The sequence below is a fragment of the Mercenaria mercenaria genome, unplaced genomic scaffold, assembly GCF_021730395.1.
Source record: "Mercenaria mercenaria strain notata unplaced genomic scaffold, MADL_Memer_1 contig_838, whole genome shotgun sequence".
Lineage (NCBI taxonomy): Eukaryota > Metazoa > Mollusca > Bivalvia > Venerida > Veneridae > Mercenaria > Mercenaria mercenaria.
In genome coordinates, this window is record NW_026463745.1 from 38,538 (window position 1) to 56,659 (window position 18,122).

The 18,122-nt window shown below is 31.7% G+C and overlaps 1 protein-coding gene across 5 annotated transcripts in view; it reads left to right on the forward strand.

The window, feature by feature from the left end:
• The window catches only part of LOC123551746 (MAM and LDL-receptor class A domain-containing protein 1-like), a 51,202-nt gene that overhangs the window by 22,716 nt on the left and 10,364 nt on the right, over positions 1-18,122 (forward strand). Inside the window, exons 12-13 of one of the 5 annotated variants that reach the window (XM_053536208.1) lie at positions 7,656-7,746; positions 8,615-9,881. The exons of 3 other annotated variants lie outside the window; for them this stretch is intronic. In XM_053536208.1, the coding sequence (XP_053392183.1) occupies positions 7,656-7,746; positions 8,615-9,287 (764 nt within the window). In that variant the 3' untranslated portion in view covers positions 9,288-9,881. Of the gene's footprint in view, positions 1-7,655; positions 7,747-8,614; positions 9,882-18,122 lie in introns of those variants that run through there. One more of the 5 variants, XM_053536206.1, reaches the window with a different exon arrangement.

Here is an 18,122-nt window from a genome sequence, read left to right on the forward strand (position 1 = left end):
TCATTAAAATTAATTATTCTACCAAATACATCTGTATATATATTCTAATTGAATTTATATATATTTATTAATTTCAGAATATCCAACTCTTTGTGGTTCTTTTGTAAATGGATAAGCTCTTGTTAAATCTGCAGTACTTAAAGCATAGATAATATCACTGAAATTACCATCAACAAGTGAATTATCAATAAGATCCAATGAATGTAAATTGTATCCACAGAGTTAGTTATATTTGGTGTTTTAGTTCCCAATTCATTTTTGTCTAATTTTTTTTTTCTCAAATCCAAGCAATGTATGAAAATTTGATATTTCCAAATCCAACTTAAAATTATCTGTAATTGAAATCAAAATCTTAAAACTACTTAAATCAAATTCCAAACTTATTGGAGCAATTTCTGATTTATCAAATTCATAATCGCCATTATTTATTAATGTTTCCCTAATATAATTATTAATATCTGTGTAACTGTAAGAACCATTTGTAAATATGATATCTTTCCATTCTTTACCATTATGATAACGAATTCTTTTATTGTCATATTCATCACTAATATTATGCCAAGAATAGGTCATAGTGTTAATACTATCCAAACAACAACATAAGTTTTATTTTTATCTAAACTTAAAAAAACGACTAAATCTGATTGTAAAATCACTCGGAGTATTTTTATTATCTTTAACTGTTTCAGAACTTAATACTATTTTTTGTTCCATTTTATATAATTAAAAAACTTTAATTAAAATCTAAATTCAAGAAAAATAATTTTTTTAACTTTTCATGTTGTTCTGGTAAAAGAGAATTCATTTTTAATAGTTCATCAATTATTCTAATACCTTCATTTTTTTAGTTCTTCATTATTATTTCCAGCATTAATTGAACCACAAATATTAACTCCAAGTCATTAACCAATTCTTTTGGATTACATGGACAAACGTCATAACCTTGTCCCTAATTACTTTTTTAAATTTCATAGATCTTTTATTGATAGGTAATCCTGACTTTTCTGTTAATTCTTTAAATATTTTTATTGAATGATTTGAATGCTTTTTCTTATTGTTATATCTTTTATTAATTAAATCATTTAAATCTTCATCAACTTTAGTGTTTAATGACTTCTTTTCAGTTATTCTATCCTTAGCAATTAATTTGTTTTGACCATAAAGTTTATTTAAGTTAATAATTAAATTACCATATTGTCCATTTGGTGAAACTTATATGGGTTATGATATCTTATTCCCCTTCCTGTTTATTTTTTTGTTTTTATAACATCAATGATTGCGTCTCTATATATTTTTATTAATTTTCCTTCTTGGTTGTAATTGCTTCCTTTTGCTTTAAATCAAGATCTGTTTGTTTGTTTTTCTAGTTATTGCACCAGATTTATTACCCAATTTTTTTATTTCATCCGATACACGTTCTATAATATCCTCTACTTCTTTCCTAGTCATTTTTTCATCAGGATTTTCAGATTCAGTGTGAAAAAAATTAAACACTTCTTGCGGTTGTATAATATTTTTTTTCATCTAAAGACCTAAATCAATATTTTTATTAAAATTAACTGTAAATTCTTTTGGTCTTGCTCCCATTCTTCTTCTGATTCTTCAAACACATCATCTTCATCATCCAAACCCATATGATCTTTCGGCGGTATTAATCGTGTTGGTTCTCGGAATAGTTTTTCCAAACCCATAGTATCTTCCAGCGGTAATGGTTGTAATGGTTGTTGTAGTCCCGGAGGTGGTTGTTTTTCCAATAACTCTGTCACCATTTTTAGATTTTCTATTTCATGTATCTTATCAGCAAAACTTTTTGGAAGTAACGCTAATTGTTGTTTTATTCCAGGTAATGCTTTTAACTGACTTGATAATTTGTTCTTTTTGACTTTCTATTTTTTCGTAATTGGTTTATAAATTTCAGTATACATTTCCCGATTTGTAGCTTTTCTTATTTTTTTCTCTCATTATTTCTTCTCTAAGATCTCTCATCTTTTGCCCGACTAATTTTTTTCTTATTATCATTTCATTAAGTTTTGATTTGCATTTATATAATAATGTAAGATAATGTAAAATAATGTAAAATAATGTAAGATAATGTAAGATATTGTAAAATAATGTAAAATAATGTAATATTATATAAATGGAAATTCCAAATTATGATACAAAAAATGATAAATCCAATAACTTTAAACATTTTTATCCTTTTATGCCAGATTCATGTTTTAGAATGTTTAATTGTGGATCGTCAGGATCTGGAAAAACAATACACTAATGCATATACTTCGAAAACCTCTTATATATTATGATAAATTATACTTGTATGCTAAAAACCTAGAACAATCTAAATATCAAGATTTAATAAATCACTTAAATGAAATTGCAAAAAAATTAAAGTAGATCCAAATGAAATACTTGAATATTCAGCTGATCCCGACCAAATTGAACTTGTGAGAATCTTGAATCAGAAAAACAAAAAGTAGTAATATTTGATGATTTTGTATGTGAGATAAAAAAGTTCAAAATGAAATAACAAAATACTTTATTCAAGGACGCCACAAAAACTGTTGTGTTATTTATTTAAGTCAGTCTTACTATTAAAACAACAAAAGATATTTCGAATTAACTGTTCACATTTATATTTTATTTGAAAGTCCAGTAAAATGGAAAATAATAGGATTTGTGATGAACAAAATATAGATCGTGATACTTTTGCTAATGCAACAAATCAAAAATATGATTTCTTATATATTGACAAACAAGGAAGTTTTTAAGAAAAAACTTTACTGGTAATATATAATAATTATATAATGGGAGTTTTTAATGATGTAAAACAAATTATCAACCTGACAGTATAAGTAAAGTTAAATTTGATATTGATTTAAGTGATTATGCTACTAAAAGCAATTCAAAAAGCTTAAAAAGGAAACGGAATCGTATCTTCACAGAAATAAGGAACTTGATAACACAATGAATAGAGCATTAGATATGGGAGGTAATGAAATAATCAACCTAGGAAATCCAGATAAACCCAACGATGCAGTTCCAAGACGGTTTGTGTATAAAAAAATTCAAAGTGTATAGATGACTATAAACTTGAAGACATCAAAAGTATAAACAAAACACTAGAAGTAGAAGTAAAGATATTGAAGAATTAACAAAAGATTTTAAAAAGAATTCATTATTAATTAATCAATTACAAGGTAAAATTGAAGAAGAAATGAAAGCTATGGTTGATTCTATTAAAGAACTTGAAGAGAAATCTGATTTGACAGATGACAATAAAAGAAGTATTTCGAGTTAATTTAAACATTTTATTCACCCAAATTCAAGAATTAAAGATAGTATGATTAAACATGAAGAACTAAAAGACAAGATTATTGAAGCTGAGAAAAAGTTTACAAAATATGTTCAGTTAGAATCAGAACAGAAATAAATAAACTAAATACTGAAATGACAAAAGGGATCAAGATTTACTCGATACATTTTCAAATAAATTTGCAGAATATAAATCTGAACTGGAAAAGGCAGCTTCACAAAGAGGTGATGATCATGATACAGCATTAGATAACCTTAAAAAAGAAATTAATTCTAAAATAGATGACTTTAAAAAACAAATTCGAAATTGGATTAGTATTGTTGACAACCGTCACAATTTAAAATATGCAGAATTAAGTAATATTACAAAAAAATTACAAGAAGATATTAATGAATTTAATGATAAAATTAAAAAAATAATAAATGATCTGGACTCTGTAGTTGAAAAATCAGCTAAACAAGAAGAAGCAATTAAGATAATTAATGATCAAATTAAAAAAATAACAAATGATTTGGACTCTGTAGTTGAAATATCAGCTAAACAAGGAGAATCAATCACTGCTAATACCCAAGTAATTACTGCTAATACTAAAGCAATAACCGCTAATGTCGAAAAATTACCACTAATACCAAGAAATTACAAAAGTAAAAATGTTTTCTTAAAACAAGAAACACAATTAGCTAGAACAAAAGGCGTTGTTGACAATTTATCTGCTTCTGAAGTTGCTACAACAAAACGAGTTGATGATTTAGCTGAAATAATTCTTAAACTTAAAAAGAAAGACAGGAAAATAGAAAAAAGGGTAGAGGAAGTGAGACATGAAGCGTTTCTCTTTGAATACTATTATAATCATACTTTTGATTACATACAAATGAAAAAGTATTTTGACCGTCGTGGTGCCTGGATACATTCAACATATAAAAATATGGCCGATCTGAACTATTTAAATATATTTGAAATAAGACCTGGAATTATCTTAGATTATAAAGATTTTATAAGCATAAACCAACAATATAAAATAGATGTACTAGATATGCTTTTGAGTGGTGTGTTTATAGTCAGAAAAACCGGAACTTATATAATAGATATTAAGATTTTATTAAAGGGTGCAAGCTCCCCGGGTGAACCGTATAAACCGACTAAAAGCCAAATATCACATTTTATATTTAGGTGGCGAAATAATAGGCCTCAGGATGATGTTTTACTTTTTGGTATATTTGATAATGTAAATATAACAGCTGAGGCAGCTGAGGACTTTGATACTGATAAGTTAATATCTATGTATAAGAAAAAAATTAAAATTTATCTAAAACAAGGAACAATGTTTGATATTCACCCGTATGACGATTCAGCATTTACAGAATTAACATTTATGCTTTTGATGGGCAGTTACATCAAATTCTACATATCAGATGAACCTGTATCCTATGATAGAAACAGCCTTTTGGATTAAAGGTTTAATTACTATGTGTACCCTAATAATATACTTACTAATTGAAAATAAGATCAAATATGTTGTATAAACAACTCCTCGTATATGTTTATCTTAAAAGGAATGCAATAAATCGTCTGTTTAACTTATAATATTGATTGTAACACACCGTGTGTCACCAAATTACAAAGCTATAATTATACGTTTAATGGTTTTAAAATTGTTATGAATTACAGCGTAATTTCTCAATAAACTGTTTCAACAAAAACTGACACATATGTCGTCTGCGAAACGTTCTATACTAAGGTCATTAAGTGCAGACGGATTACAGCGTAATTCTCAATAAACTGTTTCAACAAAAACTATTTATCAACACCGGTGTCATTTTCAAGTTTATCAATATCAACAACTTTAAACAAATATTGGTTTAATGCACCGGTGCCGCTTTATTGATTATTGCAAATAACAGCTGATAAAAGGAATGCGACAATAAATCGTCTGTTTAACTGCGGTATAATAGTTAGTATATAAATAAGAAATTCGGAAGTAATATTACAGGAGGTACATTTTATAGTTAATTATTTTTAATATTTTTAGATTTTGTTCTCATTTTTGTTAATTGGTAAGGTTTTGTCAAGTTAAAGCAACCTGAAAACCTGTTTTTTTCTTATTTTTTTAAATTGTCCGGCATTGGTCAGTTCGGACCGAGGGGTTATAGGTCAGGGGGGTCAGTCCGGACCAAAGACTAAATCTTTTTTTGGTTAAACCTAAGGTTTTCATTCGGTTTAACTAAAGATTTAAAAGATTTTTAGGGTATCAAGGGTACCAAGTGCAACCGAAGGTTCCAGCTTCGCAAGTTAGTATTTTAAGTTTAGGGTAAGATTAAAGTCCACTTATAGAATAGGGTCAAGGGGTCAGGGGGGTCAGATTGGCCTAAAACAAACAATTACTATACTACTGTGGTTTACGTTGTAGTGCGACTGTTTCTAAAGAACATGGCATTCCCTTGCATATGTGTCCTTATTCTACTTTCCCCTTCGGGTTCCTGCCCCACCCCCCAAGACACCCACAGGAACCCGTTTCGCCCTTTACTATACCTTCCCTTCCTACTATCACCTTCCCCTCCATCAATTTTTAGTATTAATTAATATGTACTTGTTGGAAGTTTGAAGCAACCCGCAAATATGTGGCTCTGAAGCTGTGTTTTTGGTGCTTTTTCCTTCCGAGAAATCTACCCTTACCTATTACTTTTTGTGAATTTCCTTTAAGAAGACTGTAATTTCAGCAAAGATAATGTTAAATCTTCAAAGAAATAGTCACATCACTTAAGGCTTCTCTCACAGTCTGTTTAGCTTCTGTAGTTTGTTGGAATGAATTTACGATTTTTCAGAGTATTCTGTCACTTCTGTGGATAATAGTCTTCATGATGAAAAACTGTTTCAGAATATTTCTGGTACTTATTTAGCATATCATGTTGTTTCAGCTGTGTCTTCAAGAACATTGTAGTTTCTTCAAACTATTTTCTGTATTATGTCTGAGTTTATAAAAACCTTTGAAAAAAAGAGTAAATAAAATATTTCAGAATGTTATCAAACCAAATGATAGTAGACTTGGATACTTAATATATACACATTATTACAATATACAGTTAAGAAACAGTTAAACTTTCCATGTCACCTTGTCATATCATTATTGTTGGTTTCAACGTCGCACCGATACAATTATAGGTCATATGGCGACTTTCCAGGTTTTGAGTCCTGGTGCCCCTCCGTGCATAATTTCATCACGAGCGGGCACCCGGGTAGAACCACCGACATTCCGTCAGCCAGCTGGGTGGCTTCCTCACATGAAGAATTTAACGCTCCGAGTGAGGCTCGAACTACATCGAGGGGCAAGTGATTTAAAGTCAGCGACCTTAACCACTCGGGCACGTATGCCTCTCCTTTTCATATTAACATGTATTTTTAATACCAACACTAAACTCAAGTATTTGGGGACTTTCTACTGTAGTCAAACAGCACTTGAAGACTGCTTTTGCGATAGTCAAGACAATATTTAAGACGATCCTTTGGAAGCATACAATCAAGCAAAATACTTGCAGACTCTGTTTGACTGAGTCTGTTTATTAGAGATACTAGAAGAGCAACACCCCTCACGCCCCCTACCACCGGCTTTGATGTAATTCCATTAAACTGAAATTTAAAATCGATATACCACACAGACACAAAGCAAGAAAATGTTGTAAAACTTAACAAGCATGATACTAGTGCCAATCTAGATTGGATGTGATTATCTCCGTCCGATAAAAGAGTCTTTATCATTTAGTTAATGGGACACCTAAATCTTTAAACACAGATGAAGATTGACAGTTACGTATTTACATATGATTTTATTCCGTAAGTTAGGAGTTCAGCAGTTGTCTATGTAAAAAATGCACATTTTTACCCTTATTTACGATTATTATTAGAATATTTTCTAAAGTTGTTTTATGCCATTTCAAATTTGAACAAAGTAGTTAACAACAATTTTATTTTATCGAAAATGGGTTGAGGTTCCAATAGAACAATCTTCTTTTCATTGTTGATTCTATTCGAACATACAGTTAATTTGAATGGGTCTCATAGGCCGACATATTAAGGTCGTTGATTTCGAATCACTTGTCCCTCACTATTGAAATGTAGAATTCTCCATGTGAGGAATCCATTCAGCTGACATTCGGAAGGTATGTGGTTTTACTATTGTGCCTCGAGACACCCTGTGTTTTCCTCCAACATAAGCTGGTTTAAGAAATCTCCATATGAACTTAATAGTATCGTTGTGACTCTATGCATCACCCCATCACCCAACCAGAGATATTCTTAGAGTAGTTCACTTTACATAAAGCAAAATTTCTTCCACATTTCTTTTCAGACTCGGAAGCCAGTGCTCTAGTCGTAGTTTATGCTATGGTTCCAGTCATTGTAATTGTTCTTACCTTAGTTTTGTTATTCGTTATTTGGAGGTAAATTGTTTGATTATTAGTAGTTTAATGTACTTTACCATATCACACTTTTAGTGAAAGTTTGAACTAAGGATAGATTTTACTTTAAGTAGTCAACTTACCGGTAATTCCAATAAGCAAGACTTAATTTGGCATCAGTCTCTTAATTTCTTAATGATTTATCAAGATATGATGCCGCGTCTAATTAAAATTACGCTCGCTATAGACACGTCTGTTTATTTCGGAAAATAGTTATTTCAAGAAGAATTAAAAAATGGCTGCTTCATTATGTATGTAATCCCTTGGTTTAATTAACAACGTACCGGTATGGTAAACCCGCAGCATCTACATAGTAGTCCGTTTTCGTTGTACCGATACCAGTATGACCGCCCGATGAAACGGCTGGTACAATATCAGTGAAGCATTTCGTCTATACATGCTATGTATACTACTGTGAAATCATTTAAATTCGCTGGCATGAAATTTCGCGCAAAAGTGAAAAAGGACTGTTTCGCGCGGGCTTTAATTCGCGCATTTTCAATTTATAAATGAAAAAATGAATTAAAAAATAATAAATAGCGTGGTTTTTTGAATTCGCGCATCGGTTCTAGCGCGAAATACGCGAAAATTCGTCCTACGCGAATAAAAATGATTTCACAGTATATACTTAGTCTTTTGGAATATTAAAGACAAGACAATTAACCTAAATGATACTTTACGGTGATAAGTGTTGAAACAGTTTCGTCTATACATGCTATGTATACTATATAGTCTTTTGGAATATTAAAGACAAGACAGTTAACCTAAATGCTACTTTACGGAGATAAGTGTTAAAACAATTGTGTTATCTTGAATGTCTGGTGAAAATATTACTTTATATATCATTTAGAAAAAGATATGTGCAGTGCGCAGAAGCTAAGGATGCAAGCCACAAACCCGGAGAAAAGCCGACAATTCAATATGCGAGTGAAACAAGCAATGGGTATGGCCTCAAACACCAGAACCATGTATCAGAAGCATCGGAATCAATATCACCAGACAAGGAATATTCTTTTATAACCGACCACAATAAAGTGGAACAAACAGACACCACGTATTATAACATATTTGACAATATATGTAAAGTTGAAAATGAATATGATCATACAAATGACACATCGAAGTCGTTTTCAGATAACATATATTCGCATATATCTAGAAACAAACCTGGCATAAAGGACGAGACAACTTACGATACAACATCGTGTCAAAACTCTGGAAATGAATCATTGAATACCAAAGCGCAAACAGATGATGATAGTTATAGCCACCTTAATATAGAAGGTCTAGATAAAGCAATACACCAAAAACCCCAAACTACAATTCAAGAAGAAGAATCTGAATACGCAAATGCAACAGTAGAAAACATGGATACCGTAGAAACTGAACAAAACGATTACTTTCATCTGAATGCAGTGAAAATGAAAACAAGAACTGTTGAAAAAGAAGAAAACAATCATGAAGATTGTGAATATTCTAATTTAATGAAAAGAACTGGAAATATCGAAACTACTGGAGAGTAAACTGTCAATATTTTACATATTACATTATTAACGCAGCATGAGGGATCAAACAATGCTTTATTTTAAAAGTAGGAGAAAATTAGTGAAGGAACATTATTTTCCACAATTACTTTGTGTTAAAGAATACATTTTCTGTATATATATATGCATATGTCATGTTAGTATCTTCGTTTTTCTTCGGACGTTTGGTTTTAAATTTGATATTCGCACAAACATGCAATACTGTGTATTTCGTCATGTCTATCTTACAACTTAATGTACTCGTAAGATTATGTTTATACTTTTTTTCCACATCACGTTAGTAGTGAAAATCAAATAAATGTTTTTATCAAATATGACATTTAATATGAATAGTTTTTCTACATCCGTTTGTTTTAATATTGGATAAAATTAAAAATAAAATATAAAGATACTATTAGTAATCACAATATTGTTGCACAACTCTTTGCAAGTTACTTTCATATGGCTTTTGAATTTATTGACTAGGTTTGAATGTGCTACACACCTAAAATTTACACTATGAGATTATGTATCCCGTTTTAAAATTCAGATTTCTTATTTTTGTGTTATTAAAGGTTATGCTTTAGATATTGAGTGGTGTTAGAATTTTAGTGATATATCCTACAGTTACTCAAGCAAGAAGGCTGCACATTCTTTGCCTAGTGTAGTGTTTCACCATGACATGTGAATGTGTATTATTTCTTGTATTGTATTCTCTAGCAGCTGTAATAAGTTTCGAGTTAATAGAGTTAATTAATTATTCTGGTCTTAGTATACATTGTAACTCGTTAACAAAAATGAGCATAAATATGTCAACACTGCACAATTTAGCAGAGGTTTGATATTTCCAGTTAAATGGCATTTCATAGTTGGTCATGTCGGACTTGAATAACAAGGTCCACTGTAGGCTGTAGACTGTCTCCTTTTTCTAATTTTATTTTATAATCATACACACTGTGAGTCTGTTTGTATAAAAGTTTCCTTTACATCTTACAACTACTTAACCCACGACTGAAAGAAGATAATGATAGGATCAGGGTTGTAGTAATGCTAATGCTAATGCTAATGCTAATGCTAATGCATTAATAATGCATTATTTTTTTTCAAATAATGCCAAGTAATGATTAATGCCACAATTTTAGCATTAAAAATAATGCTAATTTAATGCCAAAGTTAGTAATGCTAATGCTAATGCTAATGCTTAGCATTACTTAGGCATTATTTTCTGTATCACTGGAAATCCCAGGTTCAAGTTAACTTTGTGTGAACCAGATCAGATCCAGAGATATACCACAAACCTCAATCTGAAGGACATAAAACACAATCCAAATGTTCAGGTATGCACAATATTCTGCCTAAATACTGATAAAATTTAAATCATATATGGGCCATCTAGGTATGAAACATTTTTGAACATACAATTTTACCTAAAACACTAGCACTATTAATTTTGTCTGTAACCAATTAAATATACACAGTGTATCTAATGCAAATTAATGCATTGAACTATACATTTTAAACATGGGACAGCTCCAAAGTACCATTAAGGTGTGACATAATTAGTTTTGTCAACCAAAATATCAAACAAAATCTATTGTTATCTTTTGACACCTTTTTATCAAATAACAGTGTGTCACTGATAGTGATGTTAAAGACCTTAAGGCAGATAGCTTTTACATGTCAAATAGGCTGTTAGGGAGTCATTAAACAGGTACTTGACTTTCAACATAAGTGTTTTTTATAAAGTAATGGTAATGGTAAAAGAAAAATTCAGATATAATATTAGAAAGTCATGCATGTATTTAACTATAGATTACCTAGGTAAATACTGTAAAGCAGACTAAACGCTCAAATCTTTGAGCAGCTCATGTTCATAAAATGCAACAGTGATAAACTATAATACATTAACAATATCAAGCACTGGAGACATTGACAGATACAAAATACTGTAGAATTTAAATGCTGTGTTTCTTATGGTGCTGTTGGATCATTTCAAGTATTTCATACAAATTATATATAATCCCTAGTTGGTAGATTTGATTCATTACAAATGATTGTCATGTGTTGCCGCTATGAAATAAACAACTAAAATAATTAAATGAAAATGAAAAACAAACAACAAACAAATAGTGATTCGATTATAACATGCAATGATTCACAAAAAGTAATGCTAATGCTAATGCACCCAATGTAATGCTAATTTAATGCATTATTTTGACAAAAATGAGTAATGCTAATGCTAATTTAATGCCGATATTTTCTAAGTAATGCTAATTTAATGCATTACTTTTGCAAGTAATTATTAACAACCCTGGATAGGATGTTAATTGATTTGCACTTTTTAATACTTTATACTCATTGAAATAATTATATTATTTAAACATCCTTATAAGTCAGCCTTGAATATAAATATATTCCATGAGAATAAAATGATAATTTGAGAAATTTTAAGCATGCTGACACATTGATTTGTTGTTCACAATCCACGATCGAGTGACAAGTATGTGAAAATCTCATATTAATATTCCCTTAGTCAATTTTCACGCTTAATGCCACTTTCAGTGGATCGGGAAATCAACAGTTTCATAAAAAATCAGTCAAAATTTCCTACTATTAGACATATAAAATAAGAATATCAATTTAAAATTTAATGGTTAAGAATCGTGTTAAGTGTATGCTTTTTTTTATAGTTATCTACAGGAAAGATCACCGAGGCGGTAGATGTCTGTTTGGTTGTTGTTTTTTTTGTCTACAGAAACCCTTAAGATATGTTTGAGGCTTCGGTCACAGACATATCCAAAGGGCTTTTGCAGACGCTAATACACAAAACAAACGTGTATTGTCGCTATTTCTTGCATGAAAAATATTAAACGAACACTAAATGTAATGTTTTTTATATGTAATGACTTAACGATTCCGGTTCATATTACCATTCTGTTGTTCTTGGGAACGGTAAACATGTTTTATGCACTAGAATCCATAACCAGGGTCCAGAAATCAACAACATTACTAAAAGTCCAGACTGATGATTTTTAAACGATTTTTATGCCCCCGAAGGGAGGCATATAGTTTTTGAACCGTCTGTAGGTCTGTCGGTCTGTCCGCAATTTTCGTGTCCGGTCCATATCTTTGTCATCCATGGATGGATTTTCAAATAACTTGGCATGAATGTGTACCACAGTACGACGACGTGTCGCGCGCAAGACCCAGGTCCGTAGCTCAAAGGTCAAGGTCACACTTAGACGTTAAAGGTCATTTTTCATGATAGTGCATTGATGGGCATGTCCGGTCAATATCTTTGTAATCCATGGATGAATTTTCAAGTTACTACGCATAAATGTGTGGTACAGTAAGACGACGTGTCGCACGCAAGACCCAGGTCTGTAGCTCAAAGGTCAAGGTCACACTTAGACGTTAAAGGTCATATTTCATGATAGTGCATTGATGGGCGTGTCCGGTCCATATCTTTGTCATTCATGCATGGATTTTAAAATAACTACGCATGAATGTGTGGCACAGTAAGACGACGTGTCGCGCGCAAGACCCAGGTCCGTAGGTCAAAGGTCCTAAACTCTAACATCGGCCATAACTATTCATTCAAAGTGCCATCGGGTGCATGTGTCATCCTATGGAGACAGCTCTTGTTTATCTCTCGTTATTACAAACATGAAACTACCAGTATTTTTTTTTCATATTACTTCAAAATCTTGTAAACATCGGCACAATTTCAAGAACAATAAGTTTACATTCGAGTTATTTTGAGTACGGACACATTTAGAGTACGGATGAATACGAACATAGTGACAAGCTTTCAACCTTTTTTATATAAATTCTTCGAGAAATAAACAAACACATAAAAACCGTCTTTCCTGTTTACGGACGCTGGTTTCCCGCGCTTTGTTAAAATACGCTAAGAAATTGTTCCAAAAATAAAGCCGTTCACTTGATTCTATTTTTATTATTTTAACTTGTGGTATGCAAGTAAAAAATTCTACCATAGGCTATAGCTGCAGGTGGGAATGTCCGGTCTTGGGTAACTGTTTACGCGGTAACTCCGCAGAGCCTCGTTACCGTCTAAACAGTTACCCTCGAGGCCGAAAATTCCCATCTGCACTTAACAACCAGTGAAATAATCTTATAACAGTTTCACATAAGACGGTGGTAAAGGTCATAAGAATATGTGCACGTTTCATTTCTAGTCATCACACTGTGTCAGCTATTATTCTGTTTAATGATTTAAAACACGTAAATACTTAGACAACTGATCACAAACTTCCTGATAGTATATGACTGCAGTGTCAATGTGAAATTATTACAATGTGATAAGTACAACTTAATTGTTTATCGTTAAATAGGATATTGTGATACTTAGTTTGTATGTATTCGTGTTAAAATAAAATTAAATGGATGATAAACACCAAACGTTTTTGCAGTATTGAGTAACAGCATGAAATGGGTAATAGTCTGTTTTTGAGTCTACTGTGGATACTATTTACTATTTACACATCTTCAGCAGGTACGTATTTAAAACAAAAGTTCCACTGGTAAAATATGATAACAGAAATTCTTCTTGGTAAGGTCCATAAAGACCAACTCACCACCACGTAATGGTTGAAGCAAGGCTTAATGTAGCAGTGCTTCATGAGATTTTATATAAGATTGACTGTCGGGAGTGTTTCTGAAATAATGCGTCATGTAGCACTGGTTTGGATAGATAAATAAAGCTGCAGAATACCAACGGGGAAGTGGGCAAACTGTGTATTCAAAATACGTTCTACTCTATTTATATAACTGTTAACAGATTCATTCCGACGTGCACGTATTTTATCTCAACGGCAGCATATCTTTTTCCCATTCAATTTGTTTTTTATGTTTGCTTTTGGAATGTAGTTATTTTTATGTAATTCTGTGTTAAGCTGAAGACTTTAACTAATATCTAAGCAAATAAAATAATAATAATTATGTATACAATGCCCGTGCATTCTTAAAACATGAATATGCTAATTAGATTATGCAGGAATTTCGAAATCCGCAAAACTTACGTTTAAAAGTCATTGAGGAAAATATAAATAAAAACCTAAACAGGATCAAAAGTGTTACTTTTGCTTTTTTTATCTATTGCATTTTATTAACTATGACTTCCTTATTAATCATGTAATTGTAATTGATGTCCTTACTTTTTGCACACGTGTCTTGTTATGCAATGGATTATTATTTCTGTAAAATACAGAGGTCAATCAAAAGTTAGGAAAGTTGTTTTGGTCTTTAATTGCTATGTTAAGTGTTAAAACCAACTTTCAAATAATTATCGACATAGCTTTAATAGAGAACGATGTCTTAAATATAGTCCCGCTACACTCGGTAGGTAGAATTTGATCTATAATTTTGACAGTAAACTATTCTCACTTACTTGTTTTTTGTTTGTTTTTTTTTGTTTTTTTTTTTGTTTTTTTTTTTTAATTGATTGGTGTAGCTGTCAGGGGAGACTCTTTTAACTGCGATTTTGAGGATGGGTTTTGTAACTGGAAATAGGACAAAACGGATGACTTTGATTGGACTAGGCTGTCAGGAGAAACGCCAACATTAGAGACAGGACCAGACTCCGATCATACCTCAGGAGGTAATGAACCTGAATGATTTAAATATGACCCATAAAGAAAGTAATAATACTGCAACGTCTCAAATTAATAATTTTGTATAATTATGATTTTGATTATCGAAATGAGATTGAGTTTACCTTAAGTTTATTCAAATAAATATAACTTGTATTACCCATTTCATTTCAAGCTAATCCATGTGCTTTCAATGTAAAACAAACATTAAAACAAACTGTCCATCATACAGTCTATGTATATTTCCACAGATTTTTAAAACAGTCACTTTTTTGCCGATTCAATGTGTTTTTTACAATTTGTCTTTCAATCTTCGTACATTTACAAATATGATGACATGGAAAAATATGTTTTAACATTAGAAATAAACATGTATTTAATGGTCATCACATCAAGCAACCATTTGTATTACCTAGATGTCAATTAATTTGTATTTATTTTATGTCACTATTTGAATCAAAAGTACAAACAAAGACCGTATTTACATTTACTCAGAGATCTAAAATGTTACATAATGTTAACAGATCAACATGAAATAAATTGTTTGAAAGTCCGATCTGCTGGGATCGAGATGCTTCCGACTTGTATTTCTCTCGTCTGCGAAGTGACCGAGTACATTCGTTTGCGCAATACTCATTTTTCTTTTAATTTGCATCCTCACGAGGATTGCTGTGCTTTTTATAAGCCGGTGCTAGGGGGCGTGAGAGGTGTTGCACATTTCATTTCACTCTCATGAACAGACACAATCAAACCGAGCCTGCTATTATTCGTCTTGGTTGCATTCTTTGCTTCCAAAGGATCTTTGTACATATTCTATTATATATTATGCATTTTGCTACCATTACATGTATTATAGATTGAACATATGGAGATAACTTTAATTAACACTGATCTGTAATCTTTGAAGTTTGGATTAAGAGTGACTGTGTATGCGCAATAAGCCGATTCATATCATAGCTTATTTTGTCCTTGTTGCCTTTTGATTATGTAATATATACGCATTCATACAAACGCATTGTATGTTTCCTGATAAAAATTGCACCTTCCTTTCCTTGTTTTTGCTATCAAATTTGTATACATATTATGATAATTTAGAGGGCTTTTACGTGTATATTGAAACAACACGAGGTAATGTTGCTAGCAACACGGCTCGACTGATCAGCCCACAGAAGGATCCTGGACAATACTGTTTCTCATTCTGGTACCATATGTATGGCAATCATATTAATAGACTCAGTGTATCAAAAACGGAAGGCACAGATACAAAAGAATTATTCTTGAAAACAGGAGATCAGGGTAAACAGTGGATATTAGGACAAATACGGTTTGTGGCTGAATACAGTTTTCAGGTAAATGCTTTTGTCGAAGTTAAAGAATATGCCATTATTTTTATCTTAAACATATGCATATTCAAGACGTTTAAGACGTATAGCTATTATTACTGTTATTTTACAGATACTACATTTTAAAGAACCCTTTTATATTTAATGCCATATAAAATGCATGTTCCAATATGACAAATCTGGCACCTGTGTACGAAAACATCTGCTTGTAATGAAGCATAGTTTTTGTCTGTGACACAAATAATAGCACAGTAGATACATTTATATACTACGATCGTAAAACGTGATTACTATATTGCATTTGGTTTATTTTAGATTATTATTGATGGAAAAGCAAGAGATCACAGTGCTTCATGGTCTGGTGATATAGCAGTTGACGACATAGTACTTTTTCCTATTGATAAATGTCAAATAGGTCAGTAAGTCATTCATATCATGTTATCATATGGTTGTCGTTAGCTCGCCACATCTATTTTATGTACATGTAAGATTTCTTTCATTTTATTGCTTAACTTTAATTGCAGATATTCTATTTGAAATATATGGTTTTTACTTTTTTGTTGTTATTTTTTGTTTTGATATATTATTCAGCAATCGATAGGGACTCTTTTGACTGCAGTTTTGATGATGGATTTTGTAATTGGGAACAGGACAAAACTGATGACTTTGATTGGAAATGGCTATCAGGAGCTACCCCGACTAAAGGAACCGGACCAGAGTTTGATCACACATCAGGAGGTAAATAAACGGAAAACGGAGTTGTTAAATTGCATCTTTTCAAGAAATAAATAATATCGAACTGTTACAATTTCACGATTCTGTATATTAAAAGTTCTGTGCAAAATGGGTATCAATATAACGTTGCGCTTTTACCTTAAGTACTGGAGTTTACTTTATATGCTTCATTTCAAAGCTAACCCATGCGCGTGTAATATAAAATGATGTATGGAAACAAACTTATTGCCATACAGTCTATGTCTTTTGCACATTCAGCATATGAATTAAAACCAAAGTACGAACAAAGGCGGTCTTCAACATTTTAGCTTCACCTAAAATGTTACTTAATTCAAAAGAGCAACATAGAGTAAAATTTCAAATCCGATAAGCTGGGATAGATAGTGTTTCGTATTTGTATTCTAACTTGCTCTAAATTAGTGTGTATTTCGTTGTTTGGCTGAAGTACATTTAGTATTTAGTACGATATATTTTCTCTTGCATGTAACAGCATGAGGATTGTTGTTCTCTGTTACTACCATTACAAGTGTTAGAGATTCAACTGGTGGAGATAACTTTAATTTACGCTGGCCTGTAATTTTGGAAATTGGCTGTGGGTTAGAGAGATTGTGTATGCTCAATCAAACGATTTAAAATATCAAGTAGTGTTTTGCCAATGATGTTGTCCGCAATGATATTCATTTAATTGATTTAATTGCTTGTTTTATGCTTTTCGTCTTATGTTTTAATTTGTTTGTGTCATGCAGACAACAGAATATACACTGAGCAAGACCGGTCACCTCGGCCCAGTGATTAAGGCGTCCGCCTCGGTATCGGGAGTTTGAAGGTCTGAGCCCCATGGGGAGCGTTCTTCCGGGGATGTTTGTCATGGGACTCTTTCCGAAAAGGCAGGGTCGAGAATCGCGCGATAGTTAAATGAATGGTTACCGACTTCTATCCGTCCGGCGCCTGGCATAGTGGTATAAGTTGGGAGATAATTTGTACGCAGAATAAAGGTGTCTCATAAGCCAAACTGGCAGGCCTTTTCAATAGGTTTTACACTTTAATAAACAAGACATTTACCTTTACCTTTTTATATTCGTTTAGATTTCAGTGTAAAAGGGACGATATATGCCCATGTTTGTATTAATCTGTACATAATACGT